At 44.8% G+C, this 20,125-nt stretch overlaps 2 protein-coding genes across 3 annotated transcripts in view; one reads left to right on the top strand and one right to left on the bottom strand.

Annotated features, from left to right (window-relative positions):
- Positions 1-2,589, top strand: part of mms22l (MMS22-like, DNA repair protein) — a 39,078-nt gene extending 36,489 nt beyond the window's left edge. The window contains exons 22-26 of the mRNA XM_080768016.1: positions 250-461; positions 678-844; positions 1,308-1,404; positions 1,907-2,074; positions 2,399-2,589. Of these exons, the coding sequence (XP_080624142.1) occupies positions 250-461; positions 678-844; positions 1,308-1,404; positions 1,907-2,074; positions 2,399-2,474 (720 nt within the window). The 3' untranslated portion in view covers positions 2,475-2,589. The remainder of the gene's footprint in view (positions 1-249; positions 462-677; positions 845-1,307; positions 1,405-1,906; positions 2,075-2,398) is intronic.
- Positions 2,590-8,829: 6,240 nt separating this feature from the next.
- The window catches only part of klhl32 (kelch-like family member 32), a 52,578-nt gene continuing 41,282 nt past the window's right edge, over positions 8,830-20,125 (bottom strand). For both annotated transcript variants that reach the window (XM_080768698.1, XM_080768699.1), the window contains exons 7-12: positions 17,210-17,338; positions 15,784-16,399; positions 13,822-13,880; positions 11,687-11,879; positions 10,806-10,900; positions 8,830-9,550 (exon numbers count right to left, since the gene is read on the bottom strand). In XM_080768698.1, coding sequence (XP_080624824.1) covers positions 9,389-9,550; positions 10,806-10,900; positions 11,687-11,879; positions 13,822-13,880; positions 15,784-16,399; positions 17,210-17,338 — 1,254 coding nt within the window. In that variant the 3' untranslated portion in view covers positions 8,830-9,388. The remainder of the gene's footprint in view (positions 9,551-10,805; positions 10,901-11,686; positions 11,880-13,821; positions 13,881-15,783; positions 16,400-17,209; positions 17,339-20,125) is intronic.

Raw genomic sequence — 20,125 nt, 5'->3', positions numbered from 1 at the left:
AATTATACAGAGACAAAGTAGATGCCAGCGTGATACTCTGCCTTTAACTCAACATTTTCAGGCCTGTTGAGAACTACATTAAGGCTAACCTGCAGATAGAGTGGTACTGTATAACCATACAGTACATTAAGGTGTGTGTGTGTGTGTGTGTGTGTGTGTGTGTGTGTGTGTGTGTGTGTGTGTGTGTGTGTGTGTGTGTGTGTGTGCGCGCGCGCGTGTGTGTGTGTGTGTGTGTGTGTGCTCCCTCAGGGCGTGTCCGTGGCCTCCAGCCTGTCTCAGAACCAGGGGGCGTACCTGAGGAAGCAGCTGGGCAGCGTGGTCAGCCGCTACCTGGACCACTTCCTGCCCGCCACGCCCTCCACCGGCGCCGTGGCCAATCACCCGGTGCTGCTGGCCGCCTGCGAGGCCACGCCCAGCCCCCAGGGGGCGGCGCTGAGGAGGACCGTCCTGCATGTGCTCTGGTTGGTACTATTATTACTATTATTGTTTTTGAACTTTAGCTGTTGAGAAATAGCAGATCTACAAGCTCACCGAGTGCCGCCCTACAAGCCTAATGAAGCATAAAATTCTTCTTCAAAAATACGTTTTCCTGCTGATACCGATGAAACAAAATTAAATTATACTATGTTACTCCATTGATCCAAGCCAGAAAACAATTTCTTCTGAATGTTTTACAGTGACGGCTTCCTGCAGTTCAAAGGCCACGCCCCTCCGCCACGCCTAGCGTCCGTCCTGGCCTTCCTATTGGAGCTGCTCAGACGGAACAGAGACTCTGACCCCGCCCTCCTCACCGTGCCCCTCCCCTCCGTGTTACGCTGTCTGATGATGGTCAACGAGCCACACGGTGAGTCCGTCCAGGTTGTCCACACAGACACACTAAACCACTTTAACAACATATGTTTAGAAATGGGGAGAACGGCTGATCTGCAAGCTCCCAGTGCGTCGCAATGCCACGTGTTTTGAGCTTGTAGATCTGTTACTTTAGCTACTTTTGCGCCACAATCTTGTATGATGAAACATGGAAAAGTTAAATTGTTTTGTTGCAAGGAGTTGCACTGGTGTGACATGGATTATGGATGGATTGCTTATGGATCTGTTACTTTAGCTGTTTTTGAATTTGAAACCTGAAAAGCAACAGTTTTGGACAGCCGACAGACACACAGAGGGAACTGTGTACAGCCACATTCTTTCACCTCATCCAGTCCGTCTCCCTGCGTGTTATTAGGAGTATTCCCCCATGCCCACTTTGCCCAGTGTTCAGTGTCAACGTAGTAAATGTCATCAACATGACTTTGTTTCCTTCGCAGTGAGAAAGAGCAGCACAGATGTCTTACAGCTGGTGGTGGAGAGATGTGCTGCTGTGAGTACAGACGCACCGTGTGAGCAGCTTGTCTCTGTGCTACGGTAAACACAACAATGACAATCTCATATAGTAATATTATTAATAATACATAATAATAAATATAAATGGGTCAAAGTGTTAATAAAAGTCACAGCCTACTGTAGAACTTTATTCTTTTTTTTTAAAGATTATTTCTACATGTTTCTGATTCAAAGTAAAATGTCTAGCTATATTCTATATTTGAATTGAAATCCTGAATTATTTAAAATTCAGGAATTGGAATACTGAAAAGTATTTTTAGCCGGTTAGTAATTAAAGCCGGTCATGTTTTCATGATTGGAATTATAACAGCTGAAATAAGTAATTAATCAGTATTCCAATATTAACCTGAGGGCCACATTAAGTGAAGGTGGGGGCCGCATGTGGCCCCTGGGCCGCCAGTTGGCCCATGTATGAGATAGACCTACCTTGACTTACAGTATGTTAGAGATAGACCTACCTTGACTTACAGTATGTTAGAGATAGACCTACCTCGCCTACAGTATGTGAGTGTTTGTCCCCCAGGTGCTTTGCGGAGGAGAACGAGGGAACGTATGACAGACAGGTGTTCAGCGTGCTGGAGACGGTGGCGGTCCTGGACCCATCTGTGGTGCTGCTCCTCGTCCCCCACCTGTCTGTCTGCCTGAGGAACACGGAGCACAAGAGAGGACTGGGCCGGAACGCTGCACTGAGGTACAAAATAATACTCGTATACAAGTAAACGTGGAGAAAAGGACAATATTTGCCCCTCCGAGATGTAGTGGAGAAAAAGGCTTGAAAAATGGAAAATACTCAAGTAAACATTGTACTTAGAAAATCACTTACCTTGTAAGTGATTTTTATTTTTTTAAATAAGTCTTAAAAAGCTCTATGTTGTGATAGTACTCATAGAGCGTTTGTTCAGTCCAGCTTTTTATTAAACAAAATAATTCATTTTCAGGTCGGGATACCAATAGTAGAGTACTTGAGTAGATGTACTGTATAAAGTACTCATGGCTACTCTTCCTCTGTGAACAGGAGTGCGTACATGAAGCTGTTGAGTCTCCTTGGGGACGGCGGCCAGGCAGAGATCATCAGTTTGGAACAGGAGTAAAAGTCACCGGAACCAGACCTCTGTGACATCACAAGGACATCACACTGACCGTACTTCACCTGAACCAGACCTCTGTGACACAAGGACAAGGACACTGACCGTACTTCACCTGAATCCACAGCCAGCATTCTCCTCACCTCCGTTTCAGTGCAAAAGGACCAACCCTAGCTCCAGCAAGGATAATATTATCACTGAAACGGTGATGAGTTCATTGTTGTGAGTTAAAGTGAGCTGACAGACTATAGTTAGAACAGTGAGGGGAGTGCCATATCTTGCGCTGCCTTACCTCTAATCCCTGAACGTATTAGCCAACTACCAGTAGCTGATCTATGGACACGTTGTGAACTTGTAGATTGGCTATTTGAACAATTTAAAAATGGTAAAGATTTTTAGGGATAGTTTAGGGATAAGGCAAGATAGTGCCCAGATTCTCAAACTCAAACTGTGATTCTTCAATGATCCTATAAGTTAACTCAGAGAGCGTTTTAGTTTTCAAGTTGCAGCCACGCGATTTTATTTCCATCCACCAGCGTGGAAGTGTGCTTACACCCAAACCAACAACAGCAAACAACTACTACCAGTGGCTGTGGTTAACGAACGATTCAACGCTGGGTTGTCCGACAGACACAGCCAGGGCAGGAGGATGAAAAGAGCAGCGCTTACTCTCCAAAACGTTGAACGGTTTCCAGCTTCAAGCTGCACCACCAGGGCACCGAGACACCATGCTCTGCACTGCACGGGGAAGAGAAGAGTTTACACCATGGATTGTGTTTGTGCCGTTTATAAAACCACAACCTTAATTATGAATTATTTATCGTATCGTTTTGTCTGTCCCTTTATTTCATTATTTGTAACATTCATCTTTTTTTCTTTTTACCTTTTTTGCAACCTTGCTGGTTTGTGTGTGGGGGGGGGGGGGGGGTGTAATGTTGTATACAGTACATGGAAAACAAATAAAAAAGGAAATGAATTTAGCATGGTAGACTGTATGGCACTGCCAGCTCATAAGGTGTGCTCAGTGCTGGACACAGTAGTTATAATGCTTGGTGACTTAATGGTCTGTTTGACCCCACCTTGAGAACCACTGGACTAGAGCAGTGATACTCAACCTCAGGCCCGCGGGCCACATCAGGCCCGCGGGACCATTATGACTGGCCCACCAATGAAAATCTAAAAAAAAGAAGAAAAAGAAATCTGGAAAATGAAATAAAAATAAAAAAATCTGAATGAAGTTATCTTTAATTACATTATTATAAGTAATACTATTAGAGTTGTACTATTACTCGAACGAAAATAAAAGCTTGGGGGGGGCCATTAATAGTTGGAAATGGAAATTGCGGAAATGGTGGAAATGGAAATTGCGGAAATGGAAATTGCGGAAATTGTAATTGCGGAAATTGCGGAAATGGAAATTGTGGAAATTGCGGAAATGGAAATTGCGGAAATTGCTCTTCACTTATAGCTATCTATTTTCAGGTAGATTGTTTTATTTTACTCAGTCAGCCATATCACTACTCATTTTTTTTCATGAAAAAGGTCATAGCTGGGTAATCTATTTTCAGGCAAATTGTGTTTATTGTATTTTATTTTACTCAGCCATAACAATTTATTTTCTGTTAACCAACTTGCTGGCTGGCAGGCAGGCAGACAGCTACTCATAGACAGGCAGACAGACAGCTACTCATGGAGAATTGGACAGGCAGGCAGTCAGACAGCTACTCATAGACAGGCAGACAGACAGCTACTCATGGAGAATTGGACAGGCAGGCAGACAGCTACTCATGGACAATTGGACAGGCAGGAAGGCAGACAGCTACTCATAGACAGACAGACAGCTACTCATGGACAATTGGACAGGCAGGAAGGCAGACAGCTACTCATAGACAGACAGACAGCTACTCATAGACAATTGGGCAGGCAGACAGCTACTCATAGACAGACAGACAGCTACTCATGGACAATTGGACAGGCAGGAAGGCAGACAGCTACTCATAGACAGGCAGACAGACAGCTACTCATGGACAATTAGGCAGGCAGGCAGACAGCTACTCATAGACAGGCAGACAGACAGCTACTCATGGACAATTAGGCAGGCAGGCAGACAGCTACTCAGACAGGCAGACAGACAGCTACTCATGGACAATTGGACAGGCAGGCAGACAGACAGCTACTCATAGACAGGCAGACAGTAAGACAGCTACTCATTGACAGACAGACAAATAGTAGTGAGACCAGTGTCCATGACATAAGACACTGTGCTTACTGCTAAAATCTAAAATATCTAAAACCAACATATATTACACACATAAAGACCCCCAGGAAAGTGTCCCTTTAAGTACCAAAAGTAGGAAGTAAAGTTGTCAGCCTGCATGCCGTTGTGACTAGTACTATAAAACCACAAGGAAATGCACTCCAGTCTGTAGCCATTTGTTTGTATATACACATTTATTCTGCAAAGATGAGGTGATGTGCACATTTTCTTCCATTCCACGTTACGCTTTTGTCGAAGGAGGAAAGTGCCATATTCCCCCCCAAAAAGTCACTTTGTGCCACGTACTGTACGCTGCCAGCTTGTACACATCTGCTATTCTTTAACCCATTCTGACCTGAGATCAGATTCATACGAGGTTTTCCACTGGACACACACTGGTCTGATTAACCCATTCTGACCTGAGATCAGATTCTAAAAATGTCAGTCGTTCTTCGATTTTTCAAAAATAGCAGACCTACAAGCTCATAGCGCGCCACTCGGTGGCGCGCTATGAGCTTGTAGATCTGCTATTTTTAAATAGCTAAAGCATAACATAGTGCTAACACCAAAATGGGTTCCCGTTCAGAATGGGTTAATAGCCAGTTGTATAAATGGATAAAGTGGTTACAATGACTGTGATTAGTCGGGTAATATCTGACACTAACGTGACCGCAGAGAGCAAAGGTCTGTTTCTCGGTGGATTTATCAAGGTTAAAAAACAAATTGAGCCCCCACGCAAAATGTGTGAGAGCCCCAAATCCATATGGCCACCATTAACAACCTGTTAAAGCATTTTGGACGGGAACCCCTTTTGGTGTCTGGCATTATGTTATGCTTTAGCTATTGAAAAATAGCAGATCTACAAGCTCATAGCGCGCCACCGAGTGGCGCGCTACGAGCTTGTAGAAAAATCGACTGACATAGAAACATAGCTTTTTCAGAAAACTGTCAGGATGTAGAAGACATTTAGAATCTGATCTCAGGTCAAAATGGATTAAGGCAATTCTTTCTAAATGTCATTATGCTTTAAGTGAGCTAAAATCGGCCATATGCATCATCACAAAATGTGATGAGGTCATCACATTTGGGCCATGGCCGAATTTAGTGTTTTTTGTGCAAAACTAATGCTTGGAATGGATTCAATTATTTTTTTTTTAGAAAATGTTGCCAGGTTGTTAATGATGGCCATATGAATTTGGTGCTCTCACAAAATCTGCCCGCATTTTTACGAGGGGCATGGGGGTTCAATTTGTTTTGAACCTTCATAGATGATGAATCCACTGAGAAATGGACATGGAAATGGTGCTCCGCGGTCACAGAAGTATCAGATATTACCCAACTAGATGCTCGATTAACAAATTTAGCTGGAAATCCTCTGGGTCATATATCTGTTGAAAAACGACATACTGTATTGTAGTGTAAGGGCCGATTCATACTCCTATTTTAGAGCCGAATAAAAGTCGGTTCGGCGCTGTAGAGCCTACAATTTGACGTCATTTGAGGTTCGGGGGGGGGGGCGGGTACCGTCCTAAAGTCGGCTCTTCGGTGCTAGTGAAAATGTCTGACGAGCCGAAATAATTTCGGCACTACAGCGCCGAAACAGCGTTAAAATAGGAGTATGAATCGGCCCTTAGGGTTTAGGCAAACTTCTCTTACATGGAGGTATATAATATATACAGTGGATATGTTCTGATTCTGAATGATAACTGACCAGACCCTGAGCTTGATAGAAAAACCAAATCCAACAGCTATCCATCATTGCTACTTTTTCCTTTCTTAATTGAATGTTCTCATAATGGCCTTCATCAAACCCCATTTAACCCCCAAATTAACCTATCTATACTACAAAGAAACAAGCAACCTTTTTTTGCAATAATGTGAATTTAGCTCCACCAGCAGCGATAAGATATGTACGTATAGGTTTGAAGTAGATGATGTGGTCCGTTGGCATGAGGCGTCACAAAGTCAATCACTGCTTCTGTAGCAGGTTTACCTACAGTATCTAGACAAGCACCTGTAGCCCTGTTTTAAATACAAAACCTTGGAGCCATTGCACTCCCGTAAGTGCAGTTAAGTACTGTTCGCGGCAAGCACAACAGAACGATAACTTTGTCCTTGAAAAATGGTTCTAACTGAAGTGTATGGCAGAGTCCACAGTACACCACAACTATAACGACGGTATATAGTTGCCGACAATATCATTTGGATGAATTTCAGAGTGTTTTTTTAGCCTGATTTCCAGCCTGATTCTCTGCATTCCGTGGGCTGGAAACCAGTCTTAAGTGTTTTTTTTTTTTAATTATAGTAGGATAGAAACATCGACAGCTGTTTTGAAATCCATCAGAATGACATCTTGGGACACAATCGGTCTTGCAAGTCACCCTCAGAATGTTTTGTTACCATTGGAGACCTCCGGTACAACCATATCACAATAATCAAGAGTCAGATTATCCATAATATCGTCTCTGTCGGGTGGAAAACATCACGTCCAAAAAGTAGCAGATCCTACAAGCTTTGAGCCACGTTTCAGAGCTCGTAGATCTGCTCCTTTTGATGCTTGTGTGATGCTGTAGTGTGATCAAGTAGGGTGTTAATTTATATATATATATATATTTACACGGGGGGGGGATGGACAAGAAAAGGACAACTATTCGAAAAAACAATTAAAACTGTGGCTTGGTGTGCTTTGCCGTCACCGTTTACAGAAATGCATCGTTCTTCAACGTGTGGATGGATTGTTTGTCTGGCTGTCTGGCTTCTGTTAAATATCGTTTTAACACCCTACTTGATCAACACACTAGAGCGTAACACAACAGTAGGCAGATCCACATGCTGGAAACGCGGCGCAAAGTGAGGTGTTTTGACTGAGCTTGTGGATCTGCTGATGTTTTTTTTAATTTCTTGCATCCTGAAAAGTAACAGTTTTGGACATATGAGGTTTCCACCCGACAGACGGTCGTGTGATATTCTTCTGCTTGTCTCCAAGTAGCTAGATTTTTCTTTCTTTTTTTTTTATCCCACAATTTTTCCACCCAGTGTCAATTATCATGTAATGCTGGGTTGGACGTACAGTATACCGCGTAGAAGGAGGAACACGTTATTCCAATCCTTTCGACTCCATCAGGCGCCCCGGCTGGCCAGGGGGAGGCAGTTTACAATGTCTCCTCAATCATCAACGCTGGGCTTTAAAAGTGTCTGTTCAATGATCTCCCATCCCGGCTTTCATCATCTTCATCTGGAGATTCTTCGTTGGACATTATTAGAGTGGTTTCTCAGTTCCTTGGGCAGGAGGAGGCAGGCAGGCATGGCTTAATAAATTGTTTGCTGGGTTTCTTGATAGAAACGTGTAAAGTTATCATGGCTGTTCTTGTATACACAAGTAAGATCAGGAAAAGTATAAGACACTGCTATTGGATGTTGGACTGCAACGAAACTGTCTATTTACATTTTTTAGGCATTTAGCAGTTGCTCTTATCTAGAGCAACTTACAAAGTGCAAGGCTGGAGTAAAAGGCCTACTTGAAAATGGGTGGCCATAGATGGGTGGGCCGCGTGCATTCTCCGAGCATGTTTATTGTGTTGATCAATCAAATTGATTGTGTTCTGGCTTGGATCAGTGGAACTTAACATAGGTATACGTTTAAGTTCCTATTTATCAGTATCACTATAGTTTTCAAGGTTCTAAAGAAAATAATATTGCTTTAATTGTTTTTAATATGAACGTATTGACTATGAAATCATATTGTTTTGCCAATTATTTGGAGATACATTTTTGGCCAAAAGGTTGTGAATCGCTGTTAATATAGTGATTTGGTGCATAATGGACATTTTCCATTTTTTCTGTATAAATTATTAATGACTATGAAAAATCATGGTCATGGTTGTCATAATAAGGTCATTTAAACCAGTGTCTTCCACACAAAACAAAAATCGAAAGAATAAAAAACTGGAATAAACCCCCCCCCCCCTTCACAGAAGAAAACGCCACAAACAAATTCCATAAAGGAGTTTTTAAGAAATTGCGACGCCGTTGTGACCTTGTATAGATCAGCCATTTGAGATCCCAGGGTCTTTTTAAGACACCAAATGATAACGTTTGGGGTCTTAATTGAGCTGAACATATTCCGTGGGACGTCCTGGTTCTAAACGGCTCCTATCCTGTGGTGAGGTACTGTACTTGCAGATTGGGACAGGTGGTTTTAAACGGCTCCTATCCTGTGGTAAGGTACTTGGAGGTAAACTGACGCTGCCAGATCCAAGAAGCTTGCTACACAAGTTTGTTTCACAGCTTATTCATGGGATCTGGGATCTCGGGAGGCAATTCGATGACGGGGCTGTTTATTTTTTTCAAGATACTTGGTAGATGATTGGATGGGACCGTCTGTCTATCACTGTGTGGGCGTGCAAACACAACCAATCATATTGACGTGTCTATATAGCTTCACATCCGGTTTCGCACATATCCCGCCCTTAGCTCACGCTGATTGGTTCGGTACGGAACGGATTGGTGTTAGCTGAACTCCCTGAGAAATCCCAGATGGTTGCGGTGTTGGGGAACATGGTTACCCAATACCGCCCCCAGCTGGCAAAGTCAGGTTAACTTGGTGGCTCTGCAGGTTGGTTTTAAACGGCTCCTATCCTGTGGTGAGGAACTTGTAGGGTCTTTAAACGGCTCCTATCCTGTGGTGAGGTACTTGGAGGGTCTGCAGGTTGGGACAGGTGAAGTAGGGAGCGGGGAGGAAACACGTGGCTATCCCGTTTGAGGCGAATGGCAGCGTTGGTCCATAGAACACCTCCTCCTTCCCCTCTTTACTCACGTCCAGCACCTGCACGCACACACACACACACACACACACACACACGCACACACGCACACACACACACACACACACACACACACGCACACACACACACACGCACACACGCACATTTAAATAATTTATTTAGATCCACATAAGAGATCCAACACAAGGACACAAATATTTATAAGGTGCTGTACAGAACGCAATCAGCTAACCCCGGACAAATACACACACACACACACACACACACACACACACACACACACACACACACACACACGAGAACAATGCACCATCGTCACCCATTTTCTACAGCGAAAAAAGGGTATTGGGACATCCCTAATCATTACATCACCTAATCATCTTAAGATAATTATAATAAGAGCGCCCCTCACTTCACACGGGTGTGATTTATTTGTGTGGATTTTGTGACTATAAGTAAAGACAGATCCGTGAAGAAGCCTTCTTGAGGATCACTGGTGTATCAAATCGGGCAGAAACCTCTTATCTCCATATTTTAACTTTTCCATAAATGGCGTACTTCTTGATCATCGTAAAGCGTCACACAAAGCAATCTAAAGTAGCAGATCTACAAGCTGGAACCTCGTAGTACAAATTCAACGTGCAGCGTCGGTCATCCAAACCACCAGATATGAACGCAACAATACCACGACATCTGATTTGTTGTTACCTTTCGTAGTCAAAAAGTTCTGTCCGACAGCAGAGATATGTTTATTATTATTTTTTTTAAATATTTTTTATCCCACGATTTTGTAACCCATTTTTCACCCCTGTGCCAATCATCTACTCAGTAGATTCTACTGTGATCCTGGGCTCTACACACCCTCCGCCAACCTGGGGAGAGCAACGGACTTAACTCGTGCTCCCTTCATGCCTGAGTGTCCAAGTTGCTCCTTTACACCTGACAGGGGGGAGTTTCCCTGGTTGGACGTAGCGCGTGGAAGGAACACGTTATTCCAACCAGTTTGAGAGATATGTTTATAAGAAAACTCTTAGGATTTACGAACAGTGGTTCTCAAAAATAGCACATTTTCTATTCTTTTTTTTTTACAGATTTTCTTTTTTTTACATAAATGTTCTCTTTTGGGGGTCCCTGGCACAAATCTTTTTCTGATGGGTGCTTCTCAAAAGTGTGATACTTTGTGTATCACATGTATCATAAGCCCTCTCCCTCCATCATCAATAAAACGTACACTGTACAGCATTAAAGCTGTCACGGCCGTTATATATATATATAAACAACGATCACATCTCTCACCTGAATACATGCCAGAGGCTCGTTGGTCCAAATGGAGTATCCACCCACCACATAGATCCTGTCATCATGCACGGCCACGCCAGCCTCGTTTTGACCTGGGGAGAGCGCACGCACACACACACACACACACAGTCACACACACACACACACACACACACACACACACACACACACACACACACACACACACACACACACACACACACACACACACACACACACACACACACACACACACACACACACACACACACACACACACACACACACACACACACACACACACACACACACACACACACACACACACACACACACACACACACACACACACACAGCCATGATTCACTGTGACACACAGTACAGGAGGAGAGAGAGAGAGGGGGGCATTTCTGAACTCATGGCTCCATCACGTCCCCTGAGAGAGCCACAGATTAATGGAGGAAAACAGACAGTGGTGGGAAAAAGTAACTCAATAGTTTTACTTCTGCAATGTAGAACATTGCAGTGTATACTACGTTACAAGTAAACGTCTGGAATTCAATACTAATTACTAATACTAATTCAATGCACTTGAGTAGAAGTACAAAACTATTGGCATCAAAATGAACTGTGTGTGTGTGAGTGAGTGAGTGAGTGAGTGAGTGAGTGTGTGTGCGCGTGTGTGTGAGAATGCGTGTGAGAATGTGTGTGTAATGTGTATATGGGGCTGACCCATCGGTCAGCAGGCTGAAGGTGCAGGTCCAGGTCCATGGCATAGGAGTGTGTAGTGTGTGTGTGTGTGTGTGTGTGTGTGAGTGAGTGAGTGAGTGTGTGTGTGTGCGTGTTCATGTGTGCATGTGTGCATGTGTGCATGCGTGCGTGCGTGCGTCCACACCCACCGGTCAGCAGGCTGAAGCTGCAGCGTGTCCATTGGTCCAGCTCCATGTTGTAGGAGTCGATGTGACGCACCAGGACGCGGTCGTTGTTGAAGTCCAGGTCGTTACCGCCCAGAACGTACAGCCGCCGCCGCACGGACGCCATCACGTGGTACACACGCCTCTGCAGCATGGGCGAACGAGACAGCCACTGGTTCTAGATACACAGAGAGAGAGAGAGAGAGAGAGAGAGAGGGTGGGGGAGACATCAATGTTTTGATGTAGATTTTTCAAAATAGTAAAAGTCATGCCTAAAAGGTTTAGGCATAATGTGTCCTTTAATGTTTGTATTTGTAGATTTTTCCTCCTATGTTCAGATTTTCGTCCTACACAAACATTACATCCCTTTTGACAATGAATGGAGAATTTATGTCATGTGTGTCTGAGCAAATAATGCTGATGTACGATGATAAGAGCGCCCCTCACTTCACACGTTGATGAAATGAATAGATATCATAGGACCACAATGGATACAAGTCCCCAGGACTTTATTGTGTTATCCTTACATGCTGCAGTGCTTTACCTTTCTGACAATAAAGTGTTTAATCAATCAATGAATTGATTCTAGATCCTCTCTCTAGAACTACTTTACATTATGAAGAAGAGCAACTAGTCAAACACATTAGAGAAGAACTGCTGCTATGTGTACTATTTAAAGAAACTTGCTGCCATAACAGTGCCATTTGTTTAAAAAAGATGTACACCACTACAGTACATAATAGAACTATTCCTAACAGCAAAATAACACCTTTGTGTCTTTTTACTAGGTTCAATAGTATTTTATATAGGGTGTTCAATTGCACAAATTTATGCACACAAAAAAGAAGAAAAAAAAAAAACTCCAAAATGGAGTTAGGTGGTTCCTCCGAGTCCTGACGGAGAAAAGGATCTATCGTGGGAACGATACTAAGGAATCAAATCGATAAGCAGCATCAATAAGTTGACCGAATAAATCAATAATAATTAACAATCCCTAGTAGTACAACGCAGCCGTATGAGCGTGAGTTGCCTTTAACGGAAGTGATGGAAAGATAGGCAGAGATGGAGCAGCTGAGAGACAGAGAGACAGAGAGAGAGAGAACAGATATAGGAGCGATGGGGTGGCTGGTTGAATAAGAACATTCATATTTTAGCATATATCCATGCATGGGTAATTGATGTATGCTCACTGCTAGATAAATAATGTGACACTGACTGGGGCCTCTCTGGCTCCTAGCCTCCTACTAATGACTTCCCTCCTCCACTTGTAATCATACGTTTCAGCCTCTCTGCTTTTATACACCCAGGAACACCGCACACTGGCCCAAGCCCGCTGAAGCTTGTTCTGTGCTGCACGTGTGTGTGTGTGTGTGTGTGTGTGTGTGTGTGTGTGTGTGTGTGTGTGTGTGTGTGTGTGTGTGTGTGTGTGTTCGAGAGAGAGAGAGAGTATGCGAGTGAGCGGACGTGTGCATACGTGCATGTATTTGCGGGAATGTTTGTGTGGCAGTGTGTGAAAGTGTATTTGATTGAGGCAGGGAAAGTGTGTATGTGTGTGCGTATGTGCGTGCGTGCGTGTAGTTAGCTGACGGGTGGCCATCTGTTGAGGGTAGAGTGGGTGGGGGTTGGCGTTGCACTGGCAGGTGAAAGTAGATTCATGGTGAATACAAATGAGTCTTTTTCTCGCTCTGTCTTCTCTCCCACTCTTGTTTTTTTCCCTCCCTCCCTCCCTCACTCAGTCACTCAGTCACTCACTCACTCACTCACTCAGTCACTCCGTCAGTCAGTCAGTCAGTCAGTCAGTCACTCAGTCAGTCACTCAGTCACTCAGTCACTCAGTCACTCAGTCACTCAGTCACTCAGTCACTCAGTCACTCCGTCACTCAGTCACTCCGTCAGTCATTCACTATTTTAATTGCCACCCCCGTCCCCCTCCCTGTAGCATTTTGGATTCAACTTCAAATCCGGTTCACTTTAATTAATATTTCCACCACTTTTTTATTTATTTTATTTATTTTTAATCTTGTTGACGAATGGAAGCAAAACATGTTGTTGCATGATGTGTCAGAGTTGAATGGAATGAGCAGTGATGAATGATGATGATGACTGGAGGCTGACGGTACCTGTTCTGGGTCGAACACCATCAGACGGTTCTGGTACTGTGCAGTGTTCGTAACGCCACCTGCAACTCAAACAGGCACTACATTTAGAACCCCTCCTCCTTATCTCCATATTATAACTGTTCGGTTTTTTTGTAGATCATAATACATAGGCGTGTAACGATACATTTTAACCCATTTAGGCCTGACACCGAAATTAAAAAAAGTCTTCTGAAAGAATTATATTCAAAGATTTGTGCCGCATTTTCACGATTTTTCAAAAATAGCTAAAGTATAACATAATGCTTAGTTAAAACACCAAAAAGGGTTCCCGGCCATTAACAGCGATTCGATGGTTGACGATACATGGACGATATTGGTTCATTAGTGGAGATCCGATACGATACGATTCAATGATTTGAAATCGATACAGTAACCATTTAAAATACATTGACATTATTTTAATCTAAGTAATTAATCCCCTCTTTTTCTTTTATCTTCTAAAATCGCTAAAAAATACCCAAGCTTCAAAGGTTGAGCTGGATCAAAAACTTCTACTTTTGCTATTTATGAATTTGAATCCTGAAAGGTTTTCAGGATTCAAATTTGTCTCAAAATATCATCTCTGTCGGCGCATATTATGAACCTCATATGAGGTTTATTATGAACCCCATATGAGGTTTATTATGAACCCCATATGAGGTTTATTATGAACCCCATATGAGGTTTATTATGAACCCCATATGAGGTTTATTATGAACCCCATATGAGGTTTATTATGAACCCCATATGAGGTTTATTATGAACCCCATATGAGGTTTATTATGAACCCCATATGAGGTTTATTATGAACCCCATATGAGGTTTATTATGAACCCCATATGAGGTTTATTATGAACCCCATATGAGGTTTATTATGAACCCCATATGAGGTTTATTATGAACCCCATATGAGGTTTATTATGAACCCCATGAGGTTCCCCCCCCCCCCGCCCCAGAGACGATGGGCTCCATTTCAGTCACCGCTAAACCCCCTTATCCCTAAACTTCTTTGCCTTTTTTACTATTTTGCAAAACATTTTTGAATAGTTAAAATGGCCAGTCTACAAGCTCACAACGTGTCAATGTAGATTGGCTAGTTGAACTATTCAAAAATGTTTGTCAAAATAGTAAAAATAAAAAGGCAAAGAAGTTTAGGGATAAGGGGTTTAGCGGTGACGGAAACGAAGCCCTACAATATATGTTTTGCTTTTGCCTGAGAGGAGTGGAAAATAAAATAACTACTACTACTATATGTGTGAAAGTGTGAATGTATGTATATACGTGTTCACACCTGCTCATACTGCATGTGAACAACAGTGTGGGCGTATCGTTTGCAGTCGGCCAGACACCTTTTACATCTCCATATTTTAGGTTTGTTATATTTCGTAAATTAATTTCCTACTACAGTGTCACACAAAAGAAGCAAAAATAGCCGACGTACCGTACAAGCTCACAGCGCGTTGCTGTACATTTACACGCTAGGGCATTCACTTCTAGTCCTTTTGACTAGTCGCCTAGTTGTTTAACCACCTATTATGTTATGTATTTTATTTTTTTGGAAATAAATATTTGTACAGTTAAAAACTGTGACTATAACTATAATCTACCTGATCTTCAGGCCTAGAAAATTGGGAAAATCTTCTCAACTAGTAGTTCTACCAGCACGGTCGACTAGTGGATCTGCTAGTCGACTGGTAAACTAGTCGACTAGTGGATTTGCTAGTCGACTAATACATGCTGTATTGTATACAGCATGTATACAATACAGCATGTAAACATACTGTATACATGCTGTATTGTATACAGTACATGCTGTATTGTATACATGCTGTATTGTATACAGCATGTGTAAAGTGTTGGGCCTGATTTATGCCTCGAAGTTTTGCGCAGCGTCACGACACAGCACCGTTGTGAGCTTGCAGATCTATTTTCAAGCCCTTTTACCTGATATCCAGAGCAGGCCGTCGGACACGCAGCCCGCGTGGCAGGACAGCGAGCGGTCGAACGGCTGGACGAAGGTCCACTTGTTCCTCTCGGGGCAGTAGCGCTCCACCGAGGGCAGCACCTGCCGCAGCTCGTTGCGGCCGCCCACGGCGTACAGGTGCGGCCCCAGCGCGCCCAGCACAAAGTGTTCCCGGCAGGCCTTCATGGGGGCGATGTCCGTCCAGCGGTCGCCCCGCGGGTCGTAGCGGCACGCCGTCCGCACGGCGCACGTCCTCCCGCTGGCGGGGTGCTCCGCCTCGCCGCCCGCCACGAACAGGAAGTCGCCCATCACGGCCACGCAGTGGTGGCTGCGGCCGGCCGCCATGGGCGCCAGCTCGCTCCAGTTGGAGCCCACGCTGGGCGGCGGGGCCACGCCCAGCGCGCCACGCTGCTGCTCCGGGTTGAAGTAGCGCAGCTCGCAGACCCGGCTCACCTCGCGCTTACGCCCCCCGGCGATGTAGAGGGTGAGGGACTGGTAGCGCGGCCGCGTGCGCGCCGACTGCTGCAGCGGCTGGGAGAAGGTGGCGTGGTGGTAGTCCAGAGCCTCCTCCACCATGGAGGCTGCACTGGGGCTGGACTGGAGCACAGCCAGGGGCAAAGGTCAGGGGGCAAAGGTCAGCTCACTGAGAGATAATGACTGCAATATTGACAAAATGTTTCATTGCTGTCAGGCAGGGTGGTGCTAGGTAGGTGGTGCTAGGTGGTACTAGGTGGTGCTAGGTGGTAGTAGGTAGTGCTAGGTGGTTCTAACCTGCATCAGGGGGTGTGTGTGGGCCTGGTGGTGCAGTAGGGTGGTTCTAACCTGCATCAGGGGGTGTGTGTGGGCCTGGTGGTGCAGTAAGGTGGTGCTAACCTGCATCAGGGGTTGTGTGTGGGCCTGGTGGTGCAGGGTGGTGCTAACCTGCATCAGGGGTTGTGTGTGGGCCTGGTGGTGCAGGGTGGTGCTAACCTGCATCAGGGGGTGTGTGTGGGCCTGGTGGTGCAGGGTGGTGCTAACCTGCATCAGGGGGTGTGTGTGGGCCTGGTGGTGCAGTAAGGTGGTGCTAACCTGCATCAGGGGGTGTGTGTGGGCCTGGTGGTGCAGGGTGGTGCTAACCTGCATCAGGGGGTGTGTGTGGGCCTGGTGGTGCAGGGTGGTTCTAACCTGCATCAGGGGGTGTGTGTGGGCATGGTGGTGCAGGGTGGTGCTAACCTGCATCAGGGGGTGTGTGTGGGCCTGGTGGTGCAGGGTGGTGCTAACCTGCATCAGGGGGTGTGTGTGGGCCTGGTGGTGCAGGGTGGTGCTAACCTGCATCAGGGGGTGTGTGTGGGCCTGGTGGTGCAGGCTGGTGCTAACCTGCATCAGGGGGTGTGTGTGGGCCTGGTGGTGCAGTAAGGTGGTGCTAACCTGCATCAGGGGGTGTGTGTGGGCCAGGTGGTGCAGGGTGGAGACATCCATCAGGCCGTAGCGGACATGCTGCAGGAGGTCCTCAGTGTACTGGTAGCGACAGTCGTGTTCCAGCCAACGCACCACCAGCTGCACCACAGGGACACAAGCACATCACCTCTTAACTTTTTGTGTCGTTTTTATTGTGTTAAATTGACGTGGTGACGCCGGATTAGGAGGAGAGAGGAGGTGGAGTCACACCTGGTGATGAGGAAGACAACAGGGCAGCAGGACAAAGGGAGAGGAAGACAATAAATACACCCGGAAGTTCCATGGAATGCATTGGAGTCATTGAACTATTATTATCTATTTCTGAATGACTGAGACCTTTGTAAAGTATAATCGCTTCTGGACAATAACAGAAGACACATAACACATGTTATTGTCTGCTGTGTTGCTTTTCGATGTATACACTGCGTCATTTTATAGAGGTATCCAAAGAGCACAAAGTACGTTTCTGAACGTACCAAGTATCGCGAGACTGTCCATCGTTTCCTGTCTGGCAGCCAAATCTCCCCTCTGACACGGAAATGATATCTGCCGCTGTTTAGATCCTCAAATAAAATGATTTACTGTGCACAACGAAAAGCGGCAAGTTAATAGAAAACAAACCCGTGATACGTCTTATTATATTCCTGAACCACGAAGGTCACAGTTGTTCAGACATAATGTTTGTTCATGAGCCGGTCCATCCGGCTCCATTCCCTGCCATGTATTCATGGTTTGCCTGCAAATAAAGCATCCATGAAGTGACATGACATGCCATGACGTCAGCGTCTTCCTTCTGTAAATAAATTCCTTGACGGCAGTAAAAGGGAAAGACGAAAGGAGGGGAGAGGAGAGGGAGAGGAGAGGGAGAGGAGCAGGAGAGAGGGAGGAGAGGAGGAGAGAGGGAGGAGAGGAGGAGGAGAGAGAGGGAGTGTGGAGGAGTAGTTGAGAGAAGCAGAAGCATGCGTGCTGTGTACTGTAGTCACACTTAGTATTCTAAAGAGATAGGAGGCAGTATGACAAGATCAAGATGACTGACTGTCTGTCCACGTGCACGCACGCACACGCGCACACACACACACACACACACACACACACACACACACACACACACACACACACACACACACACAAGTAACAGTCATCAGAGGGATTCACTGCAGATTGAGTGCACTATGTGGATATATATCCATAGGCACATTCCTTTGTTGAGCGAGCGGGCCAGGCTCAGTGGCACAGAATGGGGCTTTTAATTGAAGTGGAGAGCCAAGGGAAGGGTTGGAAGAGAAGGTTATTTAGTTGCAGCGAGGTGTGAAGGCGAGAGAGACGGCAGGAGAGATCGCTGATATACTAGCCTCGCTTTGCCAGACCGTTGCCTCTCGCAGTTTACAAATGCTTTCTGACTCTCATATGGTCTGGAGCTACGGAAGCTCTATCATGAGTAAAATATAAAGACCGAAGTGGAGCAACGGAAGCTCTATCATGAGTAAAATATAAAGACCGAAGTGGAGCAACGAAAGCTCTATCATGATGAGTACAATATAAAGCCCGAAGTGACTCTCATATGGTCTGGAGCAACGGAAGCTCTATCATGATGAGTACAATATAAAGCCCGAAGTGACTCTCATATGGTCTGGAGCAACGGAAGCTCTATCATGAGTAAAATATAAAGCCTGGAGCAACGGAAGCTCTATCACAAGTAAAATATAAAGCCCGAAGTGACTCTCATACGGTCAGGAGCAACGGAAGCTCTATCACGAGTAAAATATAAAGCCTGGAGCAACGGAAGCTCTATCACAAGTAAAATATAAAGCCCGAAGTGACTCTCATACGGTCAGGAGCAACGGAAGCTCTATCACGAGTAAAATATAAAGCCTGGAGCAACGGAAGCTCTATCACAAGTAAAATATAAAGCCCGAAGTGGAGCCTCTTCCTTCCCCACTTCTGTTTCATCTTTACAGTCGCGCAAAATTTATCCTAATATAAATCATATATATATAGCTTGCTGCTTAGCAGAACTCTGAATAAAAAAAGAAGCTCTAAAAGATATTTTTAAATATATTTTCATGAACGGAAATGGCAGCTCGATTTCGGGAGGTGTAGTTTCAGACTACTGTGGAATAGTTGTCTGGCTGAGAGGAGGACCGTCCTGAACGTGCTTTGGTTCTACGTCATTTACTTCATAGTAATCTTATAGCTTTTAAGCACTTTAACCATTATTTAGTCTCGCGAAACCTCATGTGTCCAAAATCGTAACTTTTCATGATTCAAATTAAAAAATTAGCACAAGCAGCATAATATCTACAAGCGAAATGTTTACAGCTTCATTGTCAAAAGTGAAATCAAATGTCCAGAGACTAGAGAACAGAGGAGCAGTCATGACACACATCATGGCAGTCACACACAGGGCCGATTCATACTCTTACTATTTCTCCGCTGTATTTTTCGGCTGTAGTGCCGAAATGATTTTCAGTAGCACCGACTTTAAGACGGTACCCCCCCCCCCCCCCCCCCCCCCCCGAACCTCAAATGACATCACATTGTAGGCTCTACAGCGCCAAACCCACTTTTATTCAGCTCTAAAATAGGAGTATGAATCGGCCCTGAGCCAATGCATGCTCTTTCCGACGTCTACAAATGGTTTCAGACAGGCTTTCAGAACTCCATATACTAACTTTTTCTCGTTTTCTTCTCGTGAATTAACGACCCACTGGATCATTCATACTTACTACAGCGTCACAACAAGCATCCTCACACCACATCTCTTCAAATGGGGGGGGGGTTCTAAAATCCATAATCGATGTGTGAGAAATAGATGTTTTCTTTACAACATGGCGTCTTACAAGGAGGGAAATCAGACTACACCATCTGGACGGGAGCACATTATTC

This window comes from Protomyctophum bolini (assembly GCF_963924005.1).
Source record: "Protomyctophum bolini genome assembly, chromosome: 7".
NCBI classification, from domain to species: Eukaryota; Metazoa; Chordata; class Actinopteri; order Myctophiformes; family Myctophidae; genus Protomyctophum; species Protomyctophum bolini.
Note: the sequence above shows the minus strand (reverse complement) of the source record. Positions and strands in the feature narration are given on the sequence as shown.